Below are 21181 nucleotides of genomic sequence, written 5' to 3' on the forward strand. Positions count from 1 at the left end.
CATATTTGTAAATATAATAAATATTTATGGTTTCATTGCATTCTAAAGCATTTATAAAGTATTTACAAATGTGCACAGAAGAAACAATACTCAAAGGACCAAGTTTGTAAGAGAGAAGAACAATATTTTTCTGGATTTCCTTTTGAAAGAGTGTATTTTTTATCCTGTGTTGAAAAGTTGGCTGGGCACGGTGGCTGACACCTGTAATTCCACCACTTTGGGGGACCGAGGCAGGTGGATCACCAGAGGTCAGGAGTTCGAGATCAGCATGTCTAACATGGTGAAACCTCATCTCTACTAAAAATCCAAAAAAAAAATTACCTGGGAATGGTGGTGCGTGCCTATAATCCCAGCTACTCAGGAGGCTGAGGCAGGAGAATGGCTTGAACCCGGGAAGCAGAAGCTGCAGTGAGCTGAGTTCGCGCCACTGCACTCCAGCCTGGGTGACAGGGTGAGATTCTGTCTCAAAAAAAGAGAAAAGTAACCTACATCTTTTAAATAAGTCTTATATAACATTTAGTTCATGTTCATGTAAAGCAAATAAAGCATCAAATGAATTTAAGTACTTTTATTTTTAAAAAAGGATTTTTAAACACAATGTAAAACACATCTAACAAAGAAGCAATAGGGAAGGGTGCACAGTGAAAAGTCTCTGTCATGACCCCTGCTTCTTGACTTTCCATTATCAGAATTCAGTTCTTTTCTAATTTTGCCAAATACTGAAGCTATACTGTGCAGAAGTGATCTTGCTTTGTGCTTAAGTCTGCCTGTTGGTAGACCTTAAGTTATCATTTGAGCTCTACTTTGACCTCAAGAAAAAAAAAAAAAAAAGAACAAGAAAACATCTACTATATCTTCATTTACACCATTTGAAACTAGAATATTCTAAACCAAGTGAAGAAGTGTTTATAAAACTCTTAGAAATATATTATGGGACTATTGCTTTATATCACTGGTAGACTTTTGCTCTTTGTGGTTAAATTCAAGGGTTATTTGATATGCAATCATTTACCCAAGGATGATCTTATTGATATTGCCGTATACTGTCGCCACTATTGCCTGCTGCCTTTAGCAGCAAAACAAAGAATTGGTCAGTTGATAATATGGAGAGAAGTGTTTCCTCAGTATCACCTCCGACCTTTGGCAGACTCAAGCGCTGAAGTCTTTCCGGAACCTGAGGGAAGATATTTTTTGCTAGTTGTTGGCTTGGTAAGTTTACCTCAGCTTCTTTCTTGGGATTTTTCTTCTTTTCTTTTCTTTTTTTCTTTTCAGCTGGGATTGAGGGATGCAGCGGTAGTTAGGTATCTATTGACTGTCTAAATAAATAAACAAACATGCTCATGTAAAATTATTAGTTTGTCTAATACCAGTATTCAAGGAAATGTTACATGCCTTTTTTGCATCCATTTAATACTCATGGACAAATATTAATAAAATCTAAGAAAAGATTGTAGCAGGTTTCTAAAGTCTTTTGTTCCCCTTTCTATAGTGGTTTTTTCCATTGGCTTGTTCTGGAGATGGAGGGAGGCATAAAAAGAATATAGAATCAGAAACAGAATAAATGTGCAATTGCAGATGAAAGGACTTCCAGTAACTGAGGCTCTTGACAGCTATCTTAGGGATTTCTGTGTCTCAAAAGAAGTGGTTTGATGGTATATCAAGATAAGGCAGTGTAAGATTGTCTTCAGCTGGGATCAAGAAGCATTGATAATAACCAAAAAGGAAAGATGAGGGAAGAATTTTTAATAATCATCACATGATTATGCCATATGCCTCTATATCTTCGATATTTATACATGCACATTTTATGTAACTATTTTCATGGTAGCTAAACCTACATTTGTAATTTTTTTCCCTATAGAAACATTATATGCTATGTGTACTCTTAGAAGCTGGAGGTTGTGCATCCAAAGCTATTGGGAGTCCTGGACCAGACTGTATATATGTGGATCAGGTCAAAACAACTCTTCACCAGCTGAATGGAGTAGATTCTCGCATAGATGAACGGCTAGCATCTTCTCCAACCCCCTGTTTGTCTTGTGCTGATTGGTTCCTTACTGGATCACGTGAAAAAACAGATAGCTTGACCACTTCCCCTATTCTCAGTAGGCTACAAGGTACTTCCAAAGTAGCAACTTCTCCAACATGCAGAAGAACCCTTTTTGGTGACTATTCCTTAAAGACACGTAAGCCCAGTCCTTCCCGTAGCAGTGGAGGATCTGACAATGGTTGTGAAGGTGGAGAAGATGATGGCTTTAGCCCCCATACTACACCGGATGCAGTACGGAAGCAAAGAGAATCTCAGGGCTCTGATGGTTTAGAAGAAAGGGGGACCTTGCTTAAGGTGTGTACTCATTCAAGTGTGTACATTCTGGGAGCTAAGTTGTCTCTCCAGTCCTTGTTTTATAATTGCAGGACAGTTTTTTTAGTGGCATACCATTCTTCATTTGACATGGTGGTTATTTCAGTCATTGCTGGCAAACCAATGATTTTGAACCAAAAAGAAAAATATCAGGCCACGCATGGCAGATTGCTAGAGGCCAGGAGTTCGAGACCAGCCTGGCCAACGTGGCAAAACCCAGCCTCTAATAAAATTACAAAAAAATTGCCAGGCATGGTGGTGCACACCTGTGATCCCAGATACATCGGGAGGCTGAGGCACAAGAATTGCTTAAACCCAGGAGGCAGAGGTTGCAATGAGCTGAGATTGTGCCACTGCATGATTTGTCACTCCAGCCTGGGTGACAGAGTGAGACTCTGTCTCAAAAAAAAAAAGAGAGAGAGAGAAATATCAAGTAATAAGACAAGAGTTCCTTGACATCCATATCTGTTTAACAGTACTTAGAAATAGGAAAGCTTTAATTTCAATTTCCGTGTTCATCTCTTTCCTATTTGCAATGACAGCAGAGAGCATCCAAGCCGTGGGACCTGTTGGGGGCTGATCTGACTAGCCAATGAAATGTTCAGCAAAGAGAATCAGAACCCTAAATGTGTGTATGTGTGTGTGTATGTGTCTGTGTATGTGTGTATTATCCTTTTTTTTTTTTTTTTTTTGAGACAGAGTCTCGCTCTGTCGCCCAGGCTGGAGTACAGTGGCCGGATCTCAGCTCACTGCAAGCTCCGCCTCCCGGGTTTACGCCATTCTCCCGCCTCAGCCTCCCGGGTAGCTGGGACTACAGGCGCCCGCCACCTCGCCCGGCTATTTTTTTGTATTTTTTAGTAGAGACGGGGTTTCACCGTGTTAGCCAGGATGGTCTCGATCTCCTGACCTCGTGATCCGCCCGTCTCGGCCTCCCAAAGTGCTGGGATTACAGGCTTGAGCCACCGCGCCCGGCCTATCCTATTTTTATAGATTTTAAAATCTGAGCCTTTGTAATACTTAAAGATTTTAAAGTTGACTAAAGAGGATGTTCATTTTTCAGATCATTTTTCCTGATTCTTTTCCATGAAAATACCATAAAATATCCAAATGATTATCAAAACATTCATCCTGGGAGGCTTTGTACTTATTCTAGTGATGCTGTCATCTTTCAAAACACTTTTGAAACTTGTCATTTGGATGGATGGAGGTGATACCAGATGAGGAGTCTGAGAAGCAGCACAAATAAAATATGAGATGCTAGTAGCATGGCATAAATAACCGGATGCAATCTCCTCATACCAAACAATAGAATACTTTTGGACCCCTAAGTGGGGTGTATTTGGAAGTACTCACATCAGTACCATACCTGTTATCCCAGTTGATAAAATTGGTAGGAAATAGTCTAAAAGGATATGGACAGACTAAAGAATTACCAAGCCGTGAATAGCTCCTAAGAGAAACTGAGTTAACCTTTAAGATTCAGCCATTCAACAAATGTTGATTGAATACCTACTAGGTGCCAAGGGCCATACTACACAAAGGAGATACAGAGATAAGTAAGACACAGCCCCTGACTTTGAGGAGTGCAGAGTCTAGGGAGGGAGACAAGTATGCGTACATACAAACTTGGTAATGGCTCTGGTAGGAGGTTTTCAGGGAATACCATCATGCCCTCCCAGGACATGACCCTGGGATCCCTGTCAGCCATGGATAAGCCAAGAGGTACAAGTTAGCACCAAAAATATTTAAAAGAAGCATTGCAAGTGGTAAGTAGTTCTCTTAGAAGGATGTTTAATTTTTAAATTGTTTCTGCTATATGATTCCAATCTTAGATATAAATCAATCTACTTAACTGTATTTTTCAGGTCACTAAAAAGAAGTCTACTCTTCCAAATCCATTTCATTTGGGAAACTTGAAAAAGGACCTTCCAGAAAAAGAATTAGAAATATATAATAAAGTGAAGTAAGAAACTTTCTTATTCTTGTTCACTTAAACTCTTTCAGGAAGTTTTACAGTGAGAAAGTACAATTCTATAACATGTATTTTACTCAACAAATGTAATTCTGATATATCTTACATATTAAAGGTAAGATCTGTGGTATTTCTTTAATATTTCATTACACATTTAGGAAAATTACCATATTAGTATTATAAGAGAGAAAAAACACACAAAGTAATATTTCCTTTTTTTTTTTGAGACAAAGGCTTGCTCTGTCGCCCAGGCTGGAGTGCAGTGGCACCATCTCAGCTCACTGCAAGCTCCACCTCCTGGGTTTCCGCCATTTCTCCTGCCTCAGTCTCCCAAGTAGCTGGGACTATAGGTGCCCGCCACCACGCCCGGCTAATTTTTTGTATCTTTAGTAGAGACAGAGTTTCACCGTGTTAGCCAGGATGGTCTCAATCTCCTGACCTTGTGATCCGCCCGCCTCAGCCTCCCAAAGTGCTGGGACTGCAGGCGTGAGCCACCACACCCGGCCACAAAGTAGTATTTCAAAATGTGAAAGTCCCCCTTTATCTCTCCACAGGTAACCTCCCTTTTGTATATTTAATATAATTTTTAAATTAGAGTTTACTATTTTTTGGAGTGTTTAGTGGATGCAGTGGTGTGCTGTCCAGTTACACCTTAGCTCAGGGTATTCCTTCCCAACACTTGAGAATGGTGGTGGCTAATGCCTCACAGATCCCCTAGCCTTGTCACTCCCCTGGCTGTGTCCTACATGGAAACTTGTTGACTCAGCTAAAGTTACACTCCTCCCTGGGAGGAACCCACTTCTAATGACTAATAAATAAGTGAGTACAAAGGCTTGGCCCCTTGCCTAAATTGAAGACAACTCTGAAAGGCCAGCCAAGCTTCACAGTACCCAGTAGTATCGGCTGAGACTTGTTGCCACTGCAGGGCAGTTCATCTTCTCCCTTTGCTCAGGTCTGCTGAGTCACTCCACCCCATAGCTGTTTTTCCCAAGAGTACTTCCTAATAAGTTTCCTCCCGGTATATCTCACTCTCAGAGTTTGGGAACCAGGGAACTGGTCCCTTAACACTCTTTAGAAAGTAGGTATAATTTCAAACTTGCATCGAGTAGGGAATTCTGAGGTAAAAGAAAGTGAGGAGAGAATGTTTAGCAACTTAAACTGTATGTAATTAGTATAATATGAAATGTTATATATTCACTTCTTATGCACTTATGTGGTGACACGCAGGTCCGCCTGCGCCTTGGCAGGTATTTATGACATCGTGTGTGGGATCAACTGGTATAATAAACTCAATTGCATACTTTTATTTGAACAACTAGACACATACTAATAGAATTCACACACATACACACACACACATATACACACAATACAGAGCTACCACATTCTTAACTACTGAAACACTTGGCAATAAGTTCAAATGTATGTGTTACAAAGTTGTTAGGAAATTCTTTTTTTCTTAAGACAAAAAGTAACTTGTCTGCATAAAATAATATATCAGAAATCTGATGCATTAAAATTTAGTATTTAATGCCTCCAAATATAAATGTTTAATTTTTTGATAGTTAAACATGATTTTAAGACAAATAAATTGGAACCAAACCTTTTATGGAACCCAAAAGTACCCTCACAAAACTCTAGTCTTCCGTTTAACAAAAATTATTGCTCGGAAATTTTATTAACTCCATATCAGAATTTTTAAAATATGTATGTTATATTAGCATTGTCTCTAGTAAAAGGAGACTCTTTTTCTCAAGTTCAATGTTGTAAACATAAATTCACATGTGGTGTAAATCATAGGCTCTCCTATTTTAAAAGGTGCCAAAGACGTGTGTTTATTCTCATTATTGACATGCAAAGGTGTTTTTATACAATGCAGTTCATTTTAAAAGCATGATCTAAAACAGGATGTAATATATTATTCTAACCTATATGCACCTGTCTTTGTAAAATAAAATATATATAATATATTGAAAATAACATATAGAAAACATCTCATTCAGTAACTAAGTCCTACCCATTCTGCATTCCAGTAGTTCTTGAATCCATTCACCCCCCTATTGACACTGCCCTAGTTTAGGCTCCCATTTTCTTTCACCTGGTTTTATTGCAACAGCTTCCCAACTCCTGGCCTACCCTAAACCCATTCTCTATTGCAGGAGTGACCTTTCTGAAGACCAAATTTGATTTTATCTGCTTTTTTGTATAAATCTTTTATCTTCCTACTGGGTAATTGCTTATTTGGTGATTTTTTAAACTTTTAGTTAATATATACTGAGTGAGTTTATGGTTTCAAGAGCTAAACCTGCTTATTGTATTGTGGTTTACTTTTTAGAGAACAATGTAAAAGATAACAAAAATGTTAATTCTGACCCCCTCCAAAAGAAACTTATTTTGTAAAGAATAATGTTGTAAGTTATTTTGTAAAGAATAATTTTTGTTCTGTACTTTTTTTAACCTGAAGATCTCCAGATTAAAATGTATGTTTTAAATTATTTTCCTTTTAAAATAATCATAATTCTTTTCATCTTATTTAAGTTTTTATTTCTGGAAAGGTGGTCAGCCACTAGTTGTTAATGAGCCAGCTACCCTGTGGAAAAGTGAAAGAAGAATTTATAAATTATTTCCTTCCCTCCCTATCCCTGGTCTCAAAAGAGTTCCAAGGCCATAAATCAATGATAAGAAGTTTATTTGGATCATGCTGCCTGATTAACTGTTTAACAATAATTTAATCTGCATGGATGAGCTAGGCAGTATCTAGGCTAAGAGCTGAAATATGCCTTTTTCTTGTCTCTGCTATGGCTGGAAAAAAAAGATCAACTGATGATATTTTTTAGTATAGACAGCCTTTTACCATAGAAGGATTAAAATGGGGCAGCTTGAGTATTTGAGATGCAGGAGGGGAATTGCTGTAATCAGAAGTCGGCCCTGGAGAGGAAAAAGCATGGTTTTACAGAACAAGCTTCAGAGTCAGCTAAAATCTGCCATTTGGCTATGCGACCTCTCAAGCACGTTAATCCAAGTCCTCTGACCACTGATTTTCTCATGGCTAAAATGAGGATAGTAATGGATTTTACCTTGCAATATCATTATGAGAATTAAGACTAAGGTATTTTAAAACACCTACCCTGATATATAGAGGGCATTCACTATACGTTAACTATTATTATTATTTCATTGTTGCTATTACTATTGTTCTTTTGCTTATCTTACTACAGGTAGAAATTAACAGTATTTATAGGTTCTGCTGGCCTGTTTGAGACTAAACCAGGGAGGAAAGATGGGGAAGAAAGTAAAAAATGAGTAAGAGAACATAGGAAAGAAAGAAGATAGTAATAATGAGAAGTGGTAGAATACTACCACGAATTGTCATGGTATTATAGAATATTAATCAAATTTTTCAGGTTGTAATAATAATTTGATTTTTCTTCAGGAACATCAGTTTGACTATCATGGTAAAATACTTTAATGCTACTAACTTAAATGTATTTAGTTTGTTGGAAGGTATTTTTATATGTGGTCTACCCTAGAGGGATATCTTGTTTATGGCTTATAGCTATCTGGTTCAGACACGAGCTGAATTATTTAATACCAACCATGGAAAAAGAGGCAGTTAGCCAATTTGGGTTGTTTAGCAAAGGAGTGATTAAGTTACTTGCAAATGAATTGATATTTACTTATCCTTGCATAACATGTAGTATTTGCCTCCATTAAGGGAATGAATAACCCTAGCTTGTACTTCAGTTAAGGATGAAGAGGGAATTAAATGTTTGGCCCAGTTTCCCATCCCCAATTATACTACTAATATTATATTGTAGGTAAAAGCTTGTAAGAAGTCTACTAAATTCAAAATGAACCAATATTTTAAAATTTACTAAAATTTCTTTTTTCTTCTCATTTTTTCTTTTTAAGACTGACATCTGGTCCTGAGAACACACTTTTCCATTATGTTGCCTTAGAAACAGTGCAAGGAATCTTTATTACTCCTACCCTTGAAGAGGTGGCGCAGCTAAGTGGCTCTATCCACCCTCAGCTAATAAAGAATTTCCATCAGTGTTGTCTTTCCATTCGTGCAGTTTTCCAACAGACATTGGTTGAAGAGGTAGGGCACTGCTATAAATACAGTTTTCCGCCAGTTTAATTTCCAGATCTCTAAGCATTCTGTTCTCTAATCAATATGCCCTGCATTGTTTTCATTTAATTAAGTTTTTTTAAATAGTCACTCAATCTAACTTGGGTGCCAAAACATTTATACTCACAGTACTTCAAGGTTTTATTTCATACTGAATTTGATGTCTTGAGTTACTATTTCAGGAAATGGTAGGCCTGTGTTTTCTACAGCAAAGCACAATACAGTCATGTGTAATGTAAATTAACCTTCCACATTTCGTATCTGTGACTCAACCATTACTTGGGTAATAATATCTACCAATTGGTTCCTAAAATAACTTTGATAATTCTTTAAGTATTTAGCCAACAGTATAAGGTACTTTGGAATATAATGGGTTAAGGCAGGGGTCCCCAACCCCCGGGCCACATACCAGTAGCTGTCTGTGGCCTATTAGGAACCAGGCTGCACAGCAGGAGGTGAGTGGCGGTCCAGGAAGTCTTACCGCCTGAGCTCTGCCTGCTGTCAGATCAGCAGTGCGTAGGAGTGCAAACCCTATTATTGTGAACTGTGCATGTGAGGGATCTAGGCTGTAGACTTATGAGACTCTAATGCCTGATGATCCGAGGTAGAACAGTTTCATCTTGAAACGATCCCTCCCCCAGAAATTGGTCTCCGATGCCAAAAAGATTGGGGACCGCTGGGTTAAGATATAGCTATAGACACAAGACTACGGCAAATTTTTTGGCCTTTGGTTGGTTGATTGCTTGCTTGCTTTTCTATCCAGGATGAAGTTTCATTGAATGTTGTCATCTGTTGAATAAATAATAATGTTGTATACAATTACAATATCAGATCGTTTAAATGGCTGGAAAAGATAGGTGTTGATTTCTTGAAAAGGATAAAACATACAGAGGTTTACTTGTGACATTATACAGCCAAAAAACCTCTCTGAAAATGATTGTAATGTATATAGCAATACATGTGTTAAGGATGCCAAATTTGTGAAGAACTTGGGTTTAAAAGTGGAAGAACATTGGACAAGGAATAAGGAATCCCCGGACTGAACCTCACCTCCTCCTGTTTCCTTAGCTATGAAGCTAGTGGGATAGATTTTATCTTCTCTCCAGGCTCATTCAGCAGTAAAATTCTGTGTCTTATAGGATTTTTTCTTTGAGTCCTCAGAAATTGTTATTCTGTAGAAATACTGTGTTTGACCATATATTCCTATATGCTTTGGATTCTTATTCTCCTATTTTCCTTTTTAACATAACATAAATGTTATAAAGGAATATTTCACTTACTTATTTGATAATATTTAGTAATATAAATTAGTTTTCCCTATCTTATTTAAACATTGAGGTACCTACTCTGCACCAGACACTATTCTAGGAGCTTGGGATACAGCAGTGGACAAAACAAAGTCCCTTCCTTCATGAAGCCTATTTTCTAATGGAGGAAAGAAAAGAATTAGAAAATAGTATGCTAAGAAGAACCAGTGTCAAGCAAAATAATAGGACATGGTAAGGATGAGAGGTGGGAGTGACTATTTTGAAAGGTCTTTCTGATATGTCAAGTGATACTTGAACAGAGACCTGAATGAAGTGAGCGAGCAAGCCATGTGGCTCTCTCGGGGCAGAACTTCCAGCAAGGGGAACAGCAAATGCAAAGCGGCAGAGCATTACTGCCTGAGCTCCGCCTCCTGTAAGGTCAGCTGCGGCATTAGATTCTTAGAGGAGTGCAAACCCTACTGTGAACTGTCTATGCAAGGGATCTAGGTTGCCCAGTTCTTATGCGATTCTAATGCCTGATGATCTGAGGTGGAACAGTTTCATCCCGAAATCATCCCCTAGGGGCTGGAAGAGTGCTGGAGCAGACTGAGAAGAGAGTGGAGGAAGAGATCACAAAGGTAGCAGGGCCAGCTTATGCATGGCCAGATAGACTATGATAAGGACTTTGGGCTTTGTTCTGAAAGAGATCATACATTCTTGAACAGTTCTGCCCAAAGAAGGGACATGATCCATAATTTTGTTTAAAGAATCACTCAGGCTACTGTGGGTAGAACAGGAAACAGAATAGCAAGGGTGGAGGCAGGGACCAGTTAGGAGGCTTTCAAAATTCTGAAAGCAAGAAATGATTACAGCTTCTGGATTCTGGATATATTTTGGAGGGCAAACCAAAAAAAATTGTTGAAGGATTAAATAAAAGCTATGAAGGAAAGAAAAGGATCAAGAATCACTCCACTGTTTGGCCTGAAACTTATAAGAAGTCTTTATAGTCCAAATGAGTCATTGTTTTGCTAATGCTTGTAATCAGTATGAAATTTAGAGATTATGGGTCAAAGGAAGACAAAATGCTACTTTAAATATATATTTTTTCAATTTATTACAGAATTATCTGTTCATTTAGAACATATTTATTAAGCACCTGCTATGAACCAGGCACTGCTGGTTTTAAAACACACAAAGGAGATTGTATATTGTCTGTGCCCTGGGAAAAAAAGTTTATAATTTTCTATCTTCCACTGTGGAAGACAGGTCTATAAACTGCTAATATAATATAATGCACATACTAATAACATAGGGCTGTCAACAAAGTGTTCCCTAGAAAAGTCAAGGGACACTTTATCCATGAAGCCTCCTTTAGGATATGGTATTTAAATATTGAGGAAGAGTAGAAATTTTCCTGCAGATAAGAAGAATGTCATTGCAGGCACTTAAGTATTTGGATCAGCCAATTCAAATTAATCTGTGAAAACATTTTAAAGTAACACTAGTAATACCAGTTAATACTAACAATACTTATTAATTTACAGAAAAGGCAAGGACTAAATAGTGGAGACCGTTCAGATTCCACAAAGTCGGTGTCTTCTCTTAACCCTGTTAAAGAACATGGTGTGTTGTTTGAATGTTCACCTGGAAACTGGACTGATCAGAAAAAAGCACCACCAGTTATGGCCTACTGGGTAGTAGGGTAAGTGGGAAAAAAAGTATTTGAAAGTAAACTGTCAGAAAAGTGAAAGAAAAGTGATAAAGGAGATTAACATTTTAAAATGTAGACATGGAATTTTTAATCTAGCTATAATATTTTAATATATTTTATTTTATTTGCTAAGTATCTCCTTTAAATCCCTCCCAAGTATTTTTCTATTAAAAATTACCTTACAAAATTAAATTTTAATAATACACTGAAAGAATAATTCCACAGTTTTTCTCCTCTTCCCTTTTTCCCCTGCTTCATTCATTTCTTCCCCCTCTCTCCTTTCTTTCCCTCTTTCCATCCTCTCCCTTTTCTTCCCTTCCCCTCTCTCTGCCCTGTGCCACAAGACCATGCCCAATCAGGACCCTGCCCACCTTTGTTTCCATCTCCTGTCTTCCCTCCTCTTCCATCCGCTGTGCACCAGCTGCATGAGTACCAATCAAATCTTGTTTCTGCTGTTCCTTCTGCGTGGGATATTCTATCCCTTGACCTTTGCACTTCTGGATCCTTGATATTCAGACCAGTGCTAACAGGTAGGTCATCTTGTCAGAGAGGATCCATGATCTCTTTCCCTCACCAAAGTGGCTACTCAGTTATTCTCTATATCACTCTTTTATTGTTTATTTTCTTGTCCTTCTCCACTTCCCACCCTCATTACAATGTCAGCTTCATGAGGTCAGGAATTGTATCTGTCTTGTCCACCACTGGCACCTGCAACAGTACCTGGCACATAATATAGTCACTTGATAAATATGTGATGGTTGAGTAGGTGAGACTGTGCCTGGCAAAATGTGGAACTGGTGGTGGGGTTGGTGGGCGGTGGGCGGTATGGCAAACACAGAGACGTAGTCATTGCCTCTAAGGGCCTTATATCTAGCAAAAGAATTATGAAATATGCTCAAATTTCTATATATTTCTATATATTATATAGATATAGAGAGAAATCCTATATATGTGTGTGTTGTATATACATATATGTAAAATGAATCAGGTGATACAACCAAATGCTATAGAAATTCTGAGGGGGCAAAATCTAATGAACAAAGACCCAAACAATGGAAATTATACAGCACAGCAGTGAGCAGACTGGTTTGCCAGGATGGTAGAGGAATGACATATACATAGATTAAGTGAAAGATCAAGTTGGGAACCTAAGTTAGGACCACTGCGGAAGGTTCTTTGAGTTGGAGTAAAGGTTGGTGGAGGAAAGGGCACAGAATTAGTTCGGAGTAGGGGTAGTGGACATGTACCAGGTAGTATTAAGCTGTATGACAGATACTTTACAGACATTATCCAAAGCAGAAATGCCCATATGCTGGTCCATAGGATTTAGAATCACCCGAATCACTTGTTAAAATCTGAGATGCCTGGGCCCCAGATCTACTAAATCAAAATCTATGAGAGTGGGAATCTGTATTTTTAGTAAGCTCCCTTGTGATTATCGTATGAACCAGGCTTGGGAACATCAGTGTAAGCTTAATTCCATGTAGTTGTACTACTGGAAGATTCAACTGGGAGCAGCCAATGGAATGATGTGCACATGAGAGAGACTAGAAATGGGAAGACCAGTTAGGCACACATGTAGCTGTTCAGTGTAGTGTTAACTACGTTCATGACTATAGAAATAGAAAGAATCAAAAGGTATTGAATTATGATAATGCAGATTTATGCAGAACAGAAATTTAAGAAAATCAGACAGAATTACCTCCAGTTTAAATAGATCAATTTATATAAATCAGTATTGATTAGATTCAAATTTTAACTCAAGAAAATCAAATAAAATTTCAATGTTAATTCCAATTCAGTTGTTTGCCAAAAAAAGCTACCATATATTTAATGTTTTAATAAAAATTAAACATTAGAAAGTGAAGAGCAATAAAATATTTAATAACTATTGTGCCTATGATGCTAGTGCTATTGCCTTTATTGTAATAACTAGATTTACTATTTAAAAACTTAGTGGTATCATAATACATATTGATAAAATAGGATTATTACACTCCAGAGCAATAAAAACTATTGTCCTAAGGCATATATTATTTATTTAGAAATAAATCTAGCTGCTTTCTCCCTAGTATAGATTTAGATTCGTGGATTTTAAATTTACTACTGATACTTTCAGAAACAAAAATTAAATTAATTGGACAGTTAGAGTTTTTGTTGTTGTTGCTGTTGTTGTTGTTTTAATTTCTGAAATGAGTGTGTTCTTTTCTTCTGCAGGAGACTTTTTCTTCATCCAAAACCTCAAGAACTTTATGTCTGTTTTCATGACTCAGTCACAGAAATTGCCATTGAAATAGCTTTTAAATTGTTCTTTGGGTTAACCTTGTAGCCGTGCTTTCTTGATGTGTAGAAATACGTGCATAGAGGATTAAACACTGTCAGAATTGCTGAAATCAATACACAAAGAGATAAAATTTAGCTTCTTTTTACTTTTCAATATTGAACATAATATTGTTAAATATTGAGATGAAATGCTGTTGGATTTGATACATTAAATCTTAATGTAATATTGTAAGACTTTTGAGAATATACTTGATCAAAATATGAAAGAAGGGATTGTTAACTTATTGCTATTTTGATATATAATGTTAATTTATTGACTAGTTTGAAATAATGTGAAGTGTTTTTTTATATGATTAATATAGGAAATTACTCTTGAAAACTATCCAATTTATTGTTTGTTTTTCTCAAAATTCATACTTATATCTGGTGAAACAATTTTGATTGGGAGGAGGTGACCAGGTGCTGTAGCTAAGTAGTGCTATGACCATGAGCAAGTTTTTGTACCTCTCTAAGCTCAGAGTTTTCATGTAAAATGAGATGATTGCATTGAGGTTTCAAAAGTCCCTCTTAAGTAAAATGTGCTTTTATTTTAGTTTAGTTTTAGTTTTAGTTCTGGGGTACATGTGCAGGATGTTCAGGTTTGTTACATAGGTAAACATGTGCCATGGCGGTTTGCTCCACCTATCAACCTGTCACCTAGGTATTAAGCCTAGCATGCATTAGCTATTTTCCCTAATACTCTCCCTACCCCCACAACAGGCCCTGGTGTGTGTTGTTCCCCTCCCTTTGTCCATGTGTTCTCATGGTCAGCTCCCACTTACAAGTGAGAACCTACATTGTTTGGTTTTCTGTCCCTGCATTAGTTTGCTGAGGATAATGGCTTCCAGCTTCATCCATGTCCCTGCAAAGGACATGATCTCATTCCCTTTTGTGGCTGCCATAGTATTCTATGGTGTATACGTACCACATTTTCTTTATCCAGTCTATTGCTGATGGGCATTTGGGTTGATTCCATGTCTTTGCTACTGTAAATAGTGCTGTAATAAACATACATGTACATGTATCTTTATAGTAGAATGATTTATATTCCTTTGGGTATAAATTCAGTAATGGGATTGCTGGGTCAAATGGCATTTCTGGTTCTAGATCTTTGAAGAATCACCACACTGTCTTCCACAATGATTGAACTAATTTACATTCCCAACAGTGTAAAAGCATTCCTATTTCCCCACAACCTTGCCAGCATCTGTTATTTCTTGACTTTTTAATAATGGCCACTCTGGTGTGAGATGGTATCTCATTGTGGTTTTGATTTGCATTTCTCTAACAATCAGTGATATTGTGCTTTTTTTTCATATGTTTGTTGGCTGCATGAATGTCTTCTTTTGGGATGTGTCTGTTCATGTCCTTTGCCCAGTTTTTAATGTGGTTGTTTTTTTTTCTTGTAAATTTGTTTGAGTTCCTTATAGAGTCTGAATATTCCTTATATCATTGTCGGATGGATAGATTGCCAAAATTTTCTCCCACTCTGTAGGTTGCCTGTTCACTCTGATGATAGTTTCTTTTGCTGTGCAGAAGGTCTTTAGTTTAACTAGATCCCATTTGTCAAGTTTAGCTTTTATTGCAATTGCTTTTGTGATTGCATCATGAAATCTTCACCCATGCCTATGCCTTGAATGGTATTGCCTAGATTTTCTTCTAGGGATTTTATAGTTTTGGGATTTACATTTAAGCCTTTATTCCATCTTGAGTTAATCTTTGTATAAGGTGTAAGGAATGGGTCCAGTTTCTATTTTCTGCATATGGATAGCCAGTTCTCCCAGCGCCATTTATTAAATAAGGAATCCTTTCCTCATTGCTTGTTTTTCTCAGGTTTGTTGAAGATCACACAGTTGTAGATGTGCAATCTTATTTCTGAGTTCTCTATTCTGTTCCATTGGTCTATGTGTCAGTTTTCGTACCAGTACCATGCTGTTTTGGTTATTGTAGCCTTACAGTACAGTTTGAAGTCTGGTAGTGTGATGCTTCCAGCTTTGGTCTTTTGGCTTAGGATTGCCTTGGCTATACAGGCTCTTTTTTTTTGGTTCCATATGAATTTTAAAATAGTTTTTTTCTAATTCTGTGAAGAATAACAGTGGTAGTTTAATGGGAATAACATTGACTCTATGAATTACTTTGGGCAGTATGGCTATTTTCATGATATTGATTCTTCCTGTCTATGAGTATGGAATATTTTTCCATTTGTTTGTGTCCTCTCTGGTTTCCTTGAGCAGTGGTTTGTGTTCTCCTTGAAGAGGTCCTTCACTTTCCTTGCTAGCTGTATTCCTAGGTATTTCATTCTCTTTGAAGCAGTTGTGAGTAGGAGTTCATTCATGATTTGGATCTCTGCTTGCCTGTTGGTGTATAGGAATGCTGGTGACTTCTGCACAATGATTTTGTATCTTGAGACTTTGCTGAAGTTGCTTATCAGCTTAAGAAGCTTTTGGGTTGAGACAATGGGGTTTTCAAGACATAGGATAATGTCCTCTGCAAACAAAGATATTTTGACTTCCTCTCTTCCTGTTTGAATACCCTTTATTTCATTCTCTTGCCTGATTGCCCTGGCCAGAACTTCCAATACTATGTTGAATAGTGGTGAAAGAGGGCATCCTTGTCTTGTGCTGGTTTTCAAGGGGAATGCTTCCAGCTTTTGCCCATTCAGTATGATATTGGCTGTGAGTCTGTCATAAGTGGCTCTTATTATTCTGAAGTGTGTTCCTTCAATACCTAGTTTATTAAGAGTTTTTAACATGAAGGGATGTTGAATTTTATTGAAGGCCTTTTCTGCATCTATTGAGATAATCATGTGGTTTTTGTCTTTAATTCTGTTTGTGTGATGAATTACGTTTATTGATTTGCATATGTTGAACCAGCCTCACATCCTGGGAATGAAGCCAACTTGATCGTGGTGGATAAGCTTTTTGATGTGTTGCTGGATTCAGTTTGCCAGTATTTTATTGAGAATTTTTGCATTGATGTTCATCAGGGATACTGGCCTGAAGTTTTCTTTTTTTGTTGTATCTCTGCCAGATTTTGATATCAGGATGATGCTGGCCTCATAGAATGAGTTAGGGAGGAGTTCCTCCTTTTCAGTTATTTGGAATAGTTTCAGAAGAAGTGGTATCCGCTTCTCTTTGTATTTCTGGTAGAATTCAGCTGTAGATCCTTCTGGTCCTGGGCTTTTTTTGGTTTGTAGCCTATTAATTACTGCCTCAATTTCAGGACTTTTTATTGGTCTATTCAGCAATTCAGCTTCTTCCTGGTTCAGTCTTGGGAGGGTGTATGTGTCCAGAAATTTATCCATTTCTTCTAGATTTTCGAGTTTATTTGCACAGAGCTGTTATAGTATTCTCTGATGGTGGTTTATATTTCTGTGGGATCGGTGGTAATATCCCCTTTATCATTTTTTATTGTGTCTATTTGATTCTTCTCTCTTTTCTTCTTTATTAGTCTGGCTAATGGTCTATTTTGTTAATCTTTTCCAAAAAAAAAAAAACCCCGCCCCCAGATTCATTTATTTTTTGAAGGGTTTTTCATGTCTCTAGCTCCTTCATTTCCACTCTGATCTTGGTTATTTCTTGTCTTCTGCTGGTTTTCGGGTTTGTTTGCTCTTGGTTCACTAGTTCTTTTAGTTGTGATACTAGGGTGTCGATTTGAGATCCTTCCAGCTTTTTGATGTGGGCATTTAATGCTATAAATTTCCCTCTTAACACTGCTTTATCTGCATCCCAGAGATTCTGGTATGTCATCTCTTTGTTTTCATTGGTTTCAAAGAACTTCTTGATTTCTCTCTTAATTTCATTATTTACCCAGGGGTCATTCAGGAGCAGGTTGTTCAGTTTCCATGTAGTTGTGTGGTTTTGAGTGAGTTTCTTACTCTTGAGTTCCAATTTGATTGCACTGTGATCTGAGAGACTTTGTTATTATTTCAGTTCTTTTGCATTTGCTGAGGAGTGATTTACTTCTAATTGTGTGATCAATTTTAGAGTAAGTGCCATGTGGCACCAAGAAAAATGTATATTATGTTGTTTGGGGGTGGAGAGGTCTGTAGATATTTATCAGGTCTCACTTGATCCAGAGCTGAGTTCAAGTCCTGAATATCTTTGTTCATTTTCTGTCTCAATGATCTAATATTGACAGTGGGGTATTAAAGTCTCCCACTATTATTGTGTGGAAATCTAAGTCTCTTTGTGGGTCTCTAAGAACTTGTGTTATGAATCTGGATGCTCCTATATTGGATGCATATATATTTAGGATAGTTAGCTCTTCTTGTTGAATTGACCCCTTTACCAATATGTAATGCCTTTCTTTCTCTTTTTTTTAATCTTCGTTGGTTTAAAGTCTTTGTCAGAAACAAGTATTGCAACCTCTCCTTTTTTCTGTTTTCCTTTTGCTTGGTAGATTTTCCTCCATCCTTTTCAGTCTGTGTGTGTCCTTGCATGTGAAATGGGTCTCTTGAATACAGCACACTGATGGATTTTGACTGTTTATCCAGCTTGCCACTCTGCATCTTTTATTTGGGGTATTTAGTGCATTTACATTTAAGGTTAATATTGTTATGTGTGAAATTTTATTCTGACATCATGATACTAGTTGGTTATTTTGCAGACTTATTTTTTTTTTTTTTTGCTTCAGTGTTACTGATCTGTGTATTTCAGTGTTTCTTATAGTGGCTGGTAACAGTTTTTCCTTTCCATATTTAGTGCTTCCTTCAGGAGCACTTGCAAAGCAGGCCTAGTGGTGAGAAATTCCCTCAGCATTTGCTTGTCTGAAAAAGATTTTATTTCTCCTTCACTTATGAAGCTTAGTGTAGCCAGATATGAAATTCTAGGTTGGAAATTCTTTAAGAATGTTGAAAATTGGCCCCCAACCTCTTCTGGCTTATAAGGTTTCTGCTGAGAGGTCTGCTGTTAGTCTGATGGGCTTCCCTTTATAAGTGACCTGGCCCTTCTCTCTGACTGCCCTAAACATGTTGGGCATGATGGATGATTGACATTCATCCATCTCAGCCTCAGCCCAGGTCTGTGCCCTTGCTGGAGACATGTTGCAATCTTTTGGAGAAGAGGCATTTTGACTTTCTGAGTTTTCCATATCTTTGCATTCTTTCTCATCTTCATGGGTTTATCTACCTTTGATGTTTGAGGCTGCTGACTTTTGGATGGGGTTTTTTGTGGTTTCTTTTTTGTTGATGTTGTTGCACTCTGTTTTTCTTTTAGCAGTCAGACCCCTCTTCTGTAGGGCTGCTGCTGTTTGCCTGGGGTCCAATCCAGCCCCTATTTGCCTGGGTCTCTCGCATGCCCGGAGATATCACCAGTGGAGGCTGTAGACCAGTAAAGATGGCAGCCTGCTCCTTCCTCTGGGAGCTCTGTCCCAGAGGGGCACTGGCCTAATGCTAACCGGAAAGCTCCTGTATGAAGTGTCTGGAGACTCCTGTTGGGAGGTCTCAGTCAGGAGGAGCAGGGTCAGAGACCCACTTAAATAAGCAGTCTGTCTGCCCCTTGACAGGGTGGGTGTGCTACACTGAGGGGAATCCCCCTCATCTGGGCTGCCTTGACTCTCCAGAGCCAGCAGGCAGAAAAGACTAAGATCACTGATCCACGATACTGCAGCCATCCCTCCTCCTAGGGGCTCCTCTCAGAGTTATCAGTGTTTTGTCCATAAACCCCTGTCTGAGGATGCTGAGATTCACACAGGGAAGCCCTGTCCAGTGAAGAGGAGTGAATCCGGGTCCCACCCCATCTCACCAGCGCCAGCAGCAAGGGAAACTGGCCAATTGGAGCTGCAGTGATGGTGGGCTTCCCTACCTCCTTCCCCCACCTCTTCCCCCACTTCCAGAATTCAGTCTTCTTAGGCAGTTTCTAGCCGGCAGGGGAGGATTCCAAGCCAGTGGGTTTTAGCTTATGGAGTTCGGAGAGCAAGGCTGCTTGGCTGCCTGGCTTCAGCCCCTCCCCATGAGAGTGGACAGATCTCCTGTCTCACGGGAGTTCCCAGAACCAGAATATGCAAATACTCCAGTGTCTCAGTGCTTACTCAAAGTGGCTGCCCATCCAAGCACAGCTTTGTGCTTGGGACCCAAAGCTCTGGTAGCATGCACTCAGGAGGGGACCTCCTGATCTAAAGGTTGCAAGGATCTGTGGGAAAAGCCTGGTTTTCAGGAAGGGGAAGCAAAATCCTTTACCATCTCCCTTGGCTGGAGGAGGGAGTTGCCTTTGCCGTGTGCAGCTTCCAGATGGGGTCTTGCTCCACCCTGTTTTTGCTCACTCCCCGTGGGTCAGGCCAGCCACCTAGTCAGTCCCAATAAGAGAACTTTGGTACCTCAATTGAAGATGCAGAGTTCACTCGCAGTTTTCTTCCTTCTCGGTGGGAGCTGCAGAGCAGCGCTGCCTCTCTCTGACCATCTTGGCTCTCTGTTCACTTTTTTTTTTTTTTTTTTTTTTTTTTGCTTCTTGCGTATTGGTCACCTCCTAAATTAGTAATGTCCAAGTACTTATTCCTTATCGAATACTTTTCATTAATTTAACCCAGTACATACCTCACTGTGGGGAAAGGGGGGAAAGATGAAAATTAAACTTACTTTTTATTTATTTGATTCTCTTTAAGTTTCAGGTAAGCTCGATTTTGACTAAGATATATATGTATGTATTTTTTTTAACTATTTGTCAACTTTCATTGTTTTTGTTTTTGTTAAAATATATTCAGCAGCTGGGCTTGGTGGCTCATGCCTGTAATCTCAACACTTTGGGAGGTGGAGGCAGGTGGATCACTTGAGTCCACGAGTTCAAGACCAGCCTGGGCAACATAGCAAAAACTCTGTCTCTACAAAAAAATACAAAAATTAGCTGAGTGTGGTAGCACTCTCTTGTAACAGTCCCAGATACTTGGGAGGCTGAGGTGGGAGAATCACTTGAGCTCAGTCGGTTGTAGCTTCAGTGAGTTATGATCATTCCACTGCACTCTAGCCTGGGCAACACAGTGAAACCCTGTCTCAAAAAAAAAAAAAATTGCATTCAAATATATTACACATGCATTTTATATACTTCATGAATTTCAGGAAAGCTGCATGTAAATCTTTTTTTTAAACTAAATCATGTTAAAGACACTCAAAAAGTTAACTGAAATTCTACGGTGACTTCTTTTATAAAATACTAATTTTTGGCTGGGTGCGGTGGTGGCTCACACCTGTAATCCCAGCACTTTGGGAGGCCAAGGCAGGCAGATCATGAGGTCAAGAATTTGAGACCAGCCTGACCAACATGGTGAAACCCCATCTCTACAAAAAATACAAAAATTAGCTGGGCGTGGTGGTTTACGCCTGTAATCTCAGCTACTTAGGAGGCTGAGGCAGGAGACTCACTTGAACCCAGGAGGCAGAGGTTGCAGTGAGCCGAGATCACGCCCCTGCACTTCTGCCTGGGGGACAGAGCGAGACTCCATC

At 38.5% G+C, this 21181-nt stretch overlaps 1 protein-coding gene across 1 annotated transcript in view; it reads left to right on the forward strand.

The window, feature by feature from the left end:
* The window catches only part of INTU (inturned planar cell polarity protein), a 96100-nt gene extending 82014 nt beyond the window's left edge, over positions 1–14086 (forward strand). The window contains exons 11-16 of the mRNA XM_011935591.1: positions 988–1209; positions 1862–2344; positions 4228–4325; positions 8247–8436; positions 11258–11415; positions 13642–14086. Of these exons, the coding sequence (XP_011790981.1) occupies positions 988–1209; positions 1862–2344; positions 4228–4325; positions 8247–8436; positions 11258–11415; positions 13642–13753 (1263 nt within the window). The 3' untranslated portion in view covers positions 13754–14086. The remainder of the gene's footprint in view (positions 1–987; positions 1210–1861; positions 2345–4227; positions 4326–8246; positions 8437–11257; positions 11416–13641) is intronic.
* The last annotated feature ends 7095 nt before the right edge of the window (positions 14087–21181 follow it).

This window comes from Colobus angolensis, unplaced genomic scaffold, assembly GCF_000951035.1.
Source record: "Colobus angolensis palliatus isolate OR3802 unplaced genomic scaffold, Cang.pa_1.0 Scaffold145, whole genome shotgun sequence".
Lineage (NCBI taxonomy): Eukaryota > Metazoa > Chordata > Mammalia > Primates > Cercopithecidae > Colobus > Colobus angolensis.